Genomic DNA, 12,135 nt, shown 5'->3' on the forward strand with positions numbered 1-12,135 from the left:
TGTAAAGTGCTTTGAGTGTCTGATGCAGATGGAAAAGCGCTGTATAAATGCAGTCCATTTTACGCCCTCTTGGCCCATTCTAGAATGTCTTTAAACACCACTGGCTTAATAGAACAGAACCTTCCCAGGATGTGATCTGCTTCTTGCCCATTGTGTGTTCAGGATCAAGTCAAGTCTGGGAACACCACACTTCACTGCATTCACAACACCATGGAACCACTCTGGGTCAAAGGTGCACAACCAGTCCATCTACAACCCCAATTCTAATGAAGTTGGGACATTGTGTAAAATGGAAATAAAAAGAGAATACAATAATTTTCAAATCCTCTTCAACCTATATTCAACTGAATACACCACAAAGACAAGATATTTAATGTTCAAACTGATAAACTTTATTGTTTTTGTGCAAGTATTTGCTCATTTTGCAATGGATGCCTGCAACACATTTCACAAAAGTTGGGATGGGGCAACAAAAGACTGGGAAAGTTGATGAATGCTCAAAGAACACCTGTTTGGAAACAGGTGAGTGTCATCATTGGGTATAAAAGGAGCATCCCCAAAATTCTCAGCCATTCACAAGCAAAGATGGAGCGAGGATCACCACTTTGTGAACAACTGCATGAAAAAATAGTCCAACAGTTTAAGAACAATGTTTCTCAACGTTCAATTCAATTGCAAGGAATTTAGGGATTCCATCATCTACAGTCCATAATATAATCAGAAGATTCAGAGAATCTGGAGAACTTTCTACACGTAAGCGGCAAGGCCGAAAACCAACATTGAATGCCCGTGACCTTCAATCCCTCAGCTGGCACTGCATTAAAAACAGGCATAATTGTGTAAAGCTGTGTAAGCCTGATCCCGTCAGATCTCATAAGCTAAGCAGTGCAGGACCTGGTTAGTACTTGGATGGGAGACCTCTTTGGAACACCAGTGGCTGTATATGTTTCTCCAGGTAAAACTGGAGTTGCGTCAGGAAGAGCATCTGGCATAAAACTTGTGCCAACTACCAATGCGGATCTGGCTGTATCTGCTGTGGTGACCCTGAACACAAACCAGGAGCAGCTGAATGGACAACATCATTGTGTAAAGGATCTTGCCGCATGGGCTCAGAAACACTTTAGAAAACCATTGTCAGTTAACACAGTTCGTCGCTACATCTACAAGTGCAAGTTAAAACTCCAGCATGGAAAGAGAAAGCCACAGATCAACAACATCCACAAACGCCGCCGCCTTCATTACATTTTTCACAACATCCCAACTTCATTGGAACTGGGGTTGTATTTGCCAAAGCCAAGTGTAGTGTGGCCATTCTCTTGGACTTCTCCAGCCGCTGGTGTCCATGCTTTCAGGATGCACCCCTAAAACATGTTTGAAACACCAATCTCACACTCCATTGTTAGAAAAAGATGCACAACAGTGGTTAGGGTTAAGGTTAGAGAGGAGAACAGCATCTCTCCCAGCTTGAAGGTGTACAGCCTCATTCCACAGAAAGATATTTTCATGTCTTCGGGTCTGTCACCATGTTTCATTTATAACCCAGGGAGAATTGGCCAAAAGAACCATGGCAGCAGAGATCTTCAACACCCTGCTAGGTCATTCAGCCAAATGCAGCTGCTCACAGTAGCTGGAGCAATGGGACAGTACAGTAGTCAGGGTTGCCAAAGTGGGCACCTCTGTAGATCCTGAATCTCTGCCTCAAGCATCTGCACATAAGAAAATGATTGATCTTCTAAACTAGTACTGGACTACTGGATTCTGGAACCAGGGTCCAGTAACTTGTAGTTGCTGATATTTTGCAAAGTCAAGGACCATTTAGTCACATTCACCAAGGTTACCAGACCTCACACAATCCTCATAACCAGTGCTGTTAATGCTAGTGGTCAGACTGAAATCACCCATTACCCGATGATGATGATCATTTCTGAGACAGTCATCAATCACTGTGTGAAGCTATAAATAAAATGTCTTCTGCACCTAAATATCACTTCCCATAGTTGGCATATGCATCAGCTTTCAAACTGCCACAGCCTGAATCTGTTACAGAGGCAATATGAGCAGGCCACATGGTATTTAGGTGAACTACTGTTAGTGTCTGCCACCCTTTTGTCAGCCCAGATGGTTACATTTTGGATAAGACACAGACACTTTTCTGAAGCCATTGACCAGTTATAGTAAATGGATTTGGAGTTAAAATATTCAGAAATAGCTCTGCTCTTAGAGGAATCTACTTAAAATGTAATCACAGATTTGGCTGACAGACCTAATCGCAGAATTTATACAATCATGAAGAGACTAAAACTGCACCAAAGGTTGAATTACCAATGGAGGAGGTCAAAGGTGGTGGAGGTAAATTTTGCCGTTGCCACTGCAGCACTGGAAAATGAAGCGTTGATTAACAGACATGACATCGAACATTTCAGACAGCTCAATGAATGTGAACAAAGGATGCTGCACAGCAGCCAACCTTGAAAACGTCATCATGAACAAATGTGGTAATTCATGATTTAGTGAGCAGATGGAGACATTAATGCAGCCAATATTTGTAATACACAAATGAAGCAGCCAATGCAGCTCAGCCACAAGGTGCAGACTCAGCATTCTTCCCGAGCTGACACAAAGCCTGATTTATGCGGCTGTTTAACCAGCCGTGCATCCGCGCTGCGTTTGGCAAGAGTACTGAACATGATTTGGAATAGGTTAGAGTAAGAAATAGCGCTGCTAGTGACACAGATCAGGTGTTTCAGTGGAGCACATTCTGCAATGGATGACTAAAGCTGGTAATACTCCAGACAAGGAGACCAATGGCTTTTGATGAAGACTGAGCCAATGGTTACGTATTGATCGTTGTGGTGTGGTCAGCTGATCAGTACCAGTGGGTAGGCTGTTGTGAATGCTTTGGTCTCTATGTAACTATATCTGTGTGTGTGTGTGTGTGTGTGTGTGTGTGTGTGTGTGTGTGTGTGTGTGTGTGTGTGTGTGTGTGTGTGTGTGTGTGTGTGTGTGTGTGTGTGTGTGTGTGTGTGTGTGTGTGTGTGTGTGTGTGTGTGTTAGGAAGCAATCTTAAGAATACCTGCTCTTACAAAAAAGAAGTTTATCCAAGTGTACTTGCAGTGTACCATCTTTTAAACAAAAAAAAAATTACAAAATATACTTTTAGTTTGTTAGATACGTATTAGATATAAAGGTAACAGGTTATACTTAGTGAATGCTGAGTCCATACTAAGAAGTATGTCAAAACAATTGAAGTACATTTGGTTTATACTAACAAGTACCATGGAAATGTGACGTATATAGTACTTGGGCAAACTGACAACCAGTGGTGGGCACAGATAACCAAAAAATTAACTTTGATAACAGATAATAAGATAACTGAAAAGTTACCTCTGATAAAGATAAACCGATAAACCACCCAAAAATGTATCGGAAGTTACAGATAATCGCTAACCGATAAATTCCGGTGTTGTCTGTGGGACATTTGCAGTTACTAAAGAGCTAAAATTGATTTTTAACACTATCCCTTTTGAAAGCATCAAAAGTGGTAAAAGACCTAAAGAATAAGCAAGAATGTTTGACCATACTGCCCCCTGCAGGAAACAGCACAGACAAATCCTGAAAACACCCACAAAATCAACTCTTTACTAATCATAATCATTTTTCTTTCAACATTCTGCCCCTGCTGGAAGCTCTTGTTTACAACAGCGCTCCCACCACAGAGGCACACCGAGAACAGCCATAAGGCCAGCTCCCTATCAGTTTCAACACTCCGGTCAGGTGGAGGTCTTGAAAAATAAAGTCATACTAACTTATGGCTTTTTGAAAATACTGATAGAATAACTCCATTAATGTCAATTCTGTCATTTGTACAAAGTTAAAATATAACATATATCTTTTAATGTTGAATAAGGCACTCATTCTGAGGTTTTGTAACAAGCACAGACCGCAAAGCATTCTGGGTAAAAGTGCTAAACAGTGATTGGTTCAGTAACCATTATGTACCATATGTAGAGTACTGACGGGGACTAGCAGGAGAGAGCATATCTCACCCGTGTTGGCCTCTCTTCATTGGCTTCCTGTTAATTCTAGAATAGAATTTAAAATTCTTCTTCTTACTTATAAGGTTTTGAATAATCAGGTCCCATCTTATCTTAGGGACCTCATAGTACCATATTACCCCATTAGAGCGCTTCGCTCTCAGACTGCGGGCTTACTTGTAGTTCCTAGGGTTTGTAAGAGTAGAATGGGAGGCAGAGCCTTCAGCTTTCAGGCTCCTCTCCTGTGGAACCAGCTCCCAATTCAGATCAGGGAGACAGATACCCTCTCTACTTTTAAGATTAGGCTTAAAACTTTCTTTTTCGCTAAGGCTTATAGTTAGGGCTGGATCGGGTGACCCTGGACCATCCCTTGGTTATGCTGCTTTAGACGTAGATTGTGGGGGGGTTCCCATGATGCACTGTTTCTTTCTCTTTTTGCTCCGTATGCATCACTCTGCATTTAATCATTAGTGATTGATCTCTGCCCCCCTTCACGGCATGTCTTTTTCCTGGTTTTTTCCCTCAGCCCCAACCAGTCTCAGCAGAAGACTGCCCCTCCCTGAGCCTGGTTCTGCTGGAGGTTTCTTCCTGTTAAAAGGGAGTTTTTCCTTCCCACTGTTGCCAAGTGCTTGCTCATAGGGGGTCGTTTTGACCGTTGGGGGTTTTTTTTTTAATAATTATTGTATGGCCTTGCCTTACAATATGGAGCGCCTTGGGGCAACTGTTTGTTGTGATTTGACGCTATATAAGAAAAAAGTTGATTGATTAAACCAACACGTTAATGTGACGTGTGTCGTGTGTTGGTTTAAAGATAAATGTGCTTTTGTAAAATATTCCATTTTTATTTGTAAAAACAGGCATTTTTACGGAGCCCTGGAAGTGTCATCGCAATTGCATGTTTTAAAACTTTTATGATGTTGTAAAACGTGTACTCAATATTAGTAAGTAAGTAAGTAAATTTATTTATATAGTGCCTTTCACAGACATAAGGCCATGTACACACATTGTCGGGTATTTGTAAAACTGAATATCTTACCCTTTCAGTTTGGGGAAAAAACCATCCACACTACGTCGTTTAAAAAAAAAATCCATCCACATCGAACTGTATAAATGTGTTGTAATTAGTCTGCCAAACCTTTGGGTGGCGGTACTGATTAAAATTATATCCAATCAGGAGCCTTATTCTCTTGTCGTCACTTCCACAAAAACTAAAAACATGGCGCCAACCTCGTCCGTGTGGACCGATAAGGAGTCAGAATTACTTCTAACCGTAGTTTTAGAATACAAAGTTAACAAATATATGCACACAAAAAGCGCCTGGACAATGGACAATACCAACACTTTGAGAGCAGCCATGTACCCAGACGTTTAATACTGCCATGAACACTCCTGGCCAGTAGATGGCAGTAGCGGCCTTGAAAAAATGTCCAACAAAATTCCAGATAATCCGTGTCTGCTACATTTAAGATGCGTGGAATTTAACAAACACAAATACACTAATGTCTATAAACCCAGAGAATATATTCACGAGAGTTTTAGGCACTAGAGTTTAATGTTGTTATCTGTGGACCCTGAACAGAGTGTCTGAAATGCATTTGTCCTGTCGTGAACGTCTGAGATTACCTTATGCTACCCATAATGCATTGCTGCCTGGCACAGCATGTGCTCACAAAACCTTAAAAATGAGCACATTACTTTAAAACGAAAATATATATCTGATATTTTCACTTTATAAACTTCAGACATGACAATAATTTTAAATAACTTGTCTAAAATAAATGGTTAAAATTTGAACCATAAGTTAAACATGTATGCCTCTGGATGACTTGGTAACATTGCGACTATATTAGTATGGTGTTAAAGAAAATTACTTTTTTTTTTGGGTCACCAGTTGTCCTTTGCTTACAGATTATAGAGTGGTTTCTGTTTGCAGAAGATAGAACAACATGTTTATTAGGAAACTTTTAACAGGTACATCTCAACAGCTTTAACAGTTTTAAAAATGTTTTTCACTGTTCAGCTTAGTTTAGTACGTTATCGGTCTAAAAGTTATCGGACGGTAATTCATCGGAAGATAATTAGTCCGATGATGGTTTTTAAATTTATCTAAAAAGATAATCTGATAATGAAAACATTATCTTCGATAATTAGCTGTTATTGGATTATCGGAGGTGTGCCCACCACTGCTGACAACTATACTTATAGTGATAAGAAGCAAGTGTCTCCAAACAACACAAACTACTTTCTTGGGATTTAGGGGTTAGGGAGGTGGGCTTGTGACTGGAGGATCATTGGTTGAAATAAAAACCAGACTGGAAAACCACTATTTTGAGTTTTAATTAAATTTATTTAATAAAATTAATGTTCCTTTTTTCTTTTTTTAGTAAGGATACTCTGATTTTGATCCAGTTTGCAGATGCATTGGGGTTGTAGATGGGAAGAAGTCAAATGATGTTCTTAATACAGTTTTAATTTAGAGCAAAATGTCTACTTTTATGGAAATGAGATCAGATTTTTCACTGTTGCTGAACTTAAATGTGTAAAAGTACAAGTGACATTTTCTCTAGATGCTTGATACGTTTAAATGTGGGTCTACTCCTTGAGCACATTTGATGTAGTTACCTTCTTGCATTCTACCTTCACAATGCTTCACGTAGAACGTTACCAGCCCAAACCTGTTGGTGGTGCTATACAACATATCTCCTCCCTTGCCCCATTACTAAATATTGTTAGCACTAGCTATGGAATTAGCATGACATCATCTTCTTGTATCCTGTATTTTGGTCTTTGGACACACAGATGCATTAGAAAGCACACTTTTTCCATTCAAATTGTTTTTTGTTTTTTTTAATCTTGTAGGAAAAAAATTTTTTTTACACAATTATGGAATTTCTAACATGCTTCTTACAAGCACTCACATCATTTTCAGAATCATCATCATTGTCTGCATCTGCAAACAGCACGTTCCATGGTCCTGTCAAGGTACAACAAACTCACATATACCTGTCACAAAAAAGGTGAACCATGTGCATCCCATAGGTCTTCTCAGCCAATGGAGTGTCCTCAACACTGTAGCACCTACATATACAGAGCATGTGAACATGTTTTTACTGTGTGTGTGTGTGTGTGTGTGTGTGTGTGTGTGTGTGTGTGTGTGTGTGTGTGTGTGTGTGTGTGTGTGTGTGTGTGTGTGTGTGTGTGTGTGTGTGTGTGTGTGTGTGTGTGTGTGTGTGTGTGTGTGTGTGTGTGTGTGTGTGTCACATGAGGTTTGTGACTGTGTGTTTTTCTGATAGTTTAACTTTTTTTTTTTTTACCTATTTTTTTCTTCTGCAGCTGTTACTTGTTGCATTATACATTTTTAATGTCCAGCACTCTGAGTTTATCTGGAATTGAAATCAGGTACACCAATAAAAATGCAAGTCCCAGGCAGCATATTTTAAAAATGCATTTGAAGAGGTGGGATGTGCTTCTGTGGAGGCTTGACTATTTTGCACAAAAGGATTTGGGGATTTGGAAGAAAATATTACTCTGTATATGCTTATGGGATGGAGAGAAGTCTGAAGGCTACTCTGCACAAAGCTCGGCATCACACAGGATTCTAAGTGTAGCTACCCAAAGGCTCCCAGATGAGCCACCAACATGTTCTGTAATCTTTGGTTTATTTCTGCACACAAATTGTAAACCATGTTTCTTTTTGCTAGATCAAAATAATCTTTTGTATTCTGCGCCATGCACAAAATGGCATCTTTTGTTGTAGCAGTAAACACTTCATAATTAGAGGGACATTGTTCTGATTTTATTTTGAGCTGGATGACATTTCAATGAATATTTCTTTTTTATTTATTGATTTTTTTTTTTCTGTCATTGGGTAGGCATATTATAATTATAATTTTGGAGTAGAAAACGATCTCGGTCTGTCAGTGTGGAGACCTGGGTTTGAATCCTGCTCATGGTGTCTGCGTCCTTGGACAAGACACTTAGGGCCTGATTTACTGAACGTTTGCATGTGTAGAAGTGTGTGGATACACCATAGCAAAAAATGTTCATGCTGATTTGTTAACAGAGGGAACTGAGGACTGTTATTCAAATGCACAAAATAGCGCATATTGTCAAAGTAGCACATATTTTCAAAGTAGCATGTTTGCCTTTGCGTACATGCAATCTGAGGTTTGTCCACCCAAGTGCACAGATTTGTGGGAGGAAACATGCTGGTTGAGGTTTGTACATCCAAAACAGTTCATTAAGGTCAAAAGGGAATTTAGGGGCTCCGAACAGCATCTGTATTTTGTGTGTTTCAAACTTTGGCATGAACTTATTACAGCTGACAGACTGCTGCTCCAGCAGCAGAAAGGCAGCCGGCTCCTCGTCCACAGATATACAAAATAAATAAATAAAAATCATCCATTGCAAAGATTTTATACAATTAAACGGTTTACACCAGTTTGTTACGGTTCCTCAACAACCAACGCAGACCTTGTTAACCCAGACGACAGCTGAGTCGGTATGGTTTTATTTATTTGTCTCTCACTCATGATTTCGAAGGTAGGCTGGGGGAGCATAAGGGGGTTTAGCCTATGGTCCAAACTGGGGTTTGAAAACACATACTACCACTACACTCAATGTGTCAATCCCAGCTGACAGCAACATCAGAAATTAGGAGCACAAGAAAATAGAGAAGTACCAGGGGCTGAAGGAACAACTGGAGCAGATGTGGAAGGCAAAGTCTAAAGTGGTCCCAGTGATTTTAGGAGCACTAGGAGCTGTAACCCCCAAACTGGATGAGTGGCTGCAGAAGATTCCAGACACAACATCAGAGGTCTCTGTCCAGAAGAGTGCAGTTCTATGAACAGCTAAGATACTGTGCCAAACCCTCAAACTCCCAGGCAGGCAGGATCTCAGCTATTATATATACGAGGGCTGTCCGTAAAGTATAGGTCCTTTTTAATTTTTTTCAAAAACTATATGGATTTCATTCATATGTTTTTACGTCAGACATGCTTGAACCCTCGTGCGCATGCGTGAGTTTTTCCACGCCTGTCGGTGACATCATTCGCCTGTGAGCACTCCTTGTGGGAGGAGTCGTCCAGCCCCTCGTCGGAATTCCTTTGTCTGAGAAGTTGCTGAGAGACTGGCGCGTTGTTTGATCAAAATTTTTTCTAAACCTGTGAGACACATCGAAGTGGACACGGTTCGAAAAATTAAGCTGGTTTTCAGTGAACATTTTAACGGCTGATGAGAGATTTTGAGGTGATTCTGTCACTTTAAGGACTTCCCACGGTGCGAGACGTCGCTCAGCGCTCTCAGCCGCCGTCATCAGCCTGTTTCAAGCTTAAAACCTCCACATTTCAGGCTCTATTGATCCAGGACGTCGTGAGAGAACAGAGAAGTTTCAGAAGAAGTCGGTTTCAGCATTTTATCCGGATATTCCACTGTTAAAGGAGATTTTTTTAATGAAAGACGTGCGGGCGGATTGCAGCGTCGGCTCGCAACCGCCGCGACGCTCCGCCACAGGAAAAACACCTCTGTTGGAAGACTTGAGGAAAAGTTGGAACATCTCCAGCTGATAAACAATTTCTCATATACTCACTCCACTGAAAGCCATCAAAAGTCGCCTGGATTTTACAAATGGTTATCAACATGGAGGTGTTTTTCCTGTGCCGCCGCGCCGCGTCGGCTGCGTCCCGACGCGCGGACCCGTCCGCACGTCTTTCATTAAAAAAATCTCCTTTAACAGTGGAATATCCGGATAAAATGCTGAAACCGACTTCTTCTGAAACTTCTCTGTTCTCTCACGACGTCCTGGATCAATAGAGCCTGAAATGTGGAGGTTTTAAGCTTGAAACAGGCTGATGACGGCGCCTGAGAGCGCTGAGCGACGTCTCGCACCGTGAAAAGTCCTTAAAGTGACAGTATCACCTCAAAATCTCTCATCAGCTGTTAAAATTTTCACTGAAAACCAGCTTAATTTTTCGAACCGTGTCCACTTCGATGTGTCTCACAGGTTTAGAAAAAATTTTGATCAAACAAAGCGCCAGTCTCTCAGCAACTTCTCAGACAAAGGAATTCCGACGAGGGGCTGGACGACTCCTCCCACAAGGAGTGCTCACAGGCGAAATGACGTCACCGACAGGCGTGGAAAAACTCATGCATGCACACGAGGGTTCAAGCATGTCTGACGTAAAAACATATGAATGAAATCCATATAGTTTTTGAAAAAAATAAAAAGGACCTATACTTTACGGACAGCCCTCGTGTATATATATATATATATATATATATATATATATATATATATATATATATATATATATATTAGTTAAATCCCAGGGTGAAAAATGGCTGTGATTACACTGTATGATAAGAACATAAGTACATGTGTAGAATGTTCTCTGGGCCAGCCTTTCCTAAAGAGTGGTCCACAGACCATTAGTCATCTGTGAGTGACCCCTAGTGGTGCATGAGTATATTGATAAAATATCATATTTATAATTAATAACAAATTTTTACTCTAAAGTCTTTCTCAAACTTTAAAATTACTCCAAAATTGAACAGAGAGTAAAATACTGTTTTAACATATTGTTGAAGGGGCAAGCAGAACGATTTTAGATATTTGGAGAGTTATTGATTAAGTGGTCTCTGGTCTGAAAAAGGTTTAGAAACTAGAAATTGGACACAAAAGGAAATAGTTGAAAAATAAATCATTTAATTAATGACTACAATAAGTAATTTATTCTCAATAACAGAATCCAAATCATGAATCCAGGATTTGTCTCAAAACAGTTGGACTAAATTGGACTGCATTTATATGGCGCTTTTCCATCTGCATCAGAGGCTCAAAGCGCTTTACAATAATGCCACACATTCACTCCGATGTCAGGGTGCTGCCATACAAGGTGCTCACTACACACTGGGAGCAACCAGGGGGTTAAGGACCTTGCCCAAGGGCCCTTAGTGAGTTTCCATTCAGGCTGGGATTTCCTGTTTAACTTAGCTGTTCCTAGGACTTAGGGATTTCCCCTATTTCCCCTATTTCCTCTTACGTCTCTAGTCGGGGATGGTACCCATTTCCAGATGGGTGCACTGAGACCTAGCGCCTTGTCCAAGGACACGGGCAGGTAACATGCGGTAACAGGTCACTTCCTTATCCAATCAGCTACCTGCTCCACTATCAAAGGATCACATGATAAACCTCCATTTGGAGTTTGGCAATTTGAGGATATACACCTCAGACTGTTGGCTCTTTTCACCAAACATGAGTGCAGAAGCTGTGTGTGTGCTGTTGATGATGTATAAAATGATGAATCACGACGTCAGTCACACAAACATACACAATAAATGTATTTGTGTTTTACCTGAAACTCCTCTCGGAGCTGCGAGGTGTTGCTCTGAGAGTCTACCTTCAGCATGTCCTTGTAGGTGAGCGTGTACTCAGTCACAGGGATGGCAGTCTCTCCACACAGACAGGCCTCCAGGATGGCATCATGGATGAACACGTACTGCTCCTGTCAGACATTCAGCACAGACACGTTCACCACGGTACAGACATACAAAACACTGACTGCACTTCAGTGCCTCAACGCTGTTAGCTGGCCAACAATACTGAATTTAATTACCGCCGCTAAATGTTGACTAATAGTCACAACTGTGGAAGCCCCTACACATCACTGTGCCCACATTCAGCCATTGTTCCTTTAGCAGTAAATTGTGCATAAAGGAGCGGCGTGGGGGCTGCAGACAGCACGCATCAGCGGAGATCAAACACAGCCCACACACAATATTTATATAGTGTCATGAGCTCGCAATTAATGAAGAAAAGGAGAAAATTTGTTCTGACACGCAGTCAAAACAAAAGATCAAAGAGGCAAGAACACGTTCCGATTCACAGGCTGAAAACTGCACCGTCTCCAATTTATTTAGCATCTGTTTAATGCACAAATATGTCATTCCTTTGAGGATGAAAGATGAAAAGATGACATTTAAATAAAGATAACTATTGTTTTGGTATTTACTGCACATTGTTCATTTTTTTCTACTTCAAACAGTATAATTTGAGAGCATATGTCGTATAACTAAAATAGTTATGTTGCTGTTAAATCTTGTT

The 12,135-nt window shown here is 40.7% G+C and overlaps 1 protein-coding gene across 5 annotated transcripts in view; it reads right to left on the minus strand.

The window, feature by feature from the left end:
* The window catches only part of LOC117502014 (receptor-type tyrosine-protein phosphatase U-like), a 689,797-nt gene that overhangs the window by 42,914 nt on the left and 634,748 nt on the right, over nucleotides 1-12,135 (minus strand). For all 5 annotated transcript variants that reach the window (XM_034160998.1, XM_034160995.1, XM_034160994.1 and 2 more), the window contains one exon: nucleotides 11,387-11,536. In XM_034160998.1, the coding sequence (XP_034016889.1) occupies nucleotides 11,387-11,536 (150 nt within the window). The remainder of the gene's footprint in view (nucleotides 1-11,386; nucleotides 11,537-12,135) is intronic.

Source organism: Thalassophryne amazonica, chromosome 20 (assembly GCF_902500255.1).
Source record: "Thalassophryne amazonica chromosome 20, fThaAma1.1, whole genome shotgun sequence".
Lineage (NCBI taxonomy): Eukaryota > Metazoa > Chordata > Actinopteri > Batrachoidiformes > Batrachoididae > Thalassophryne > Thalassophryne amazonica.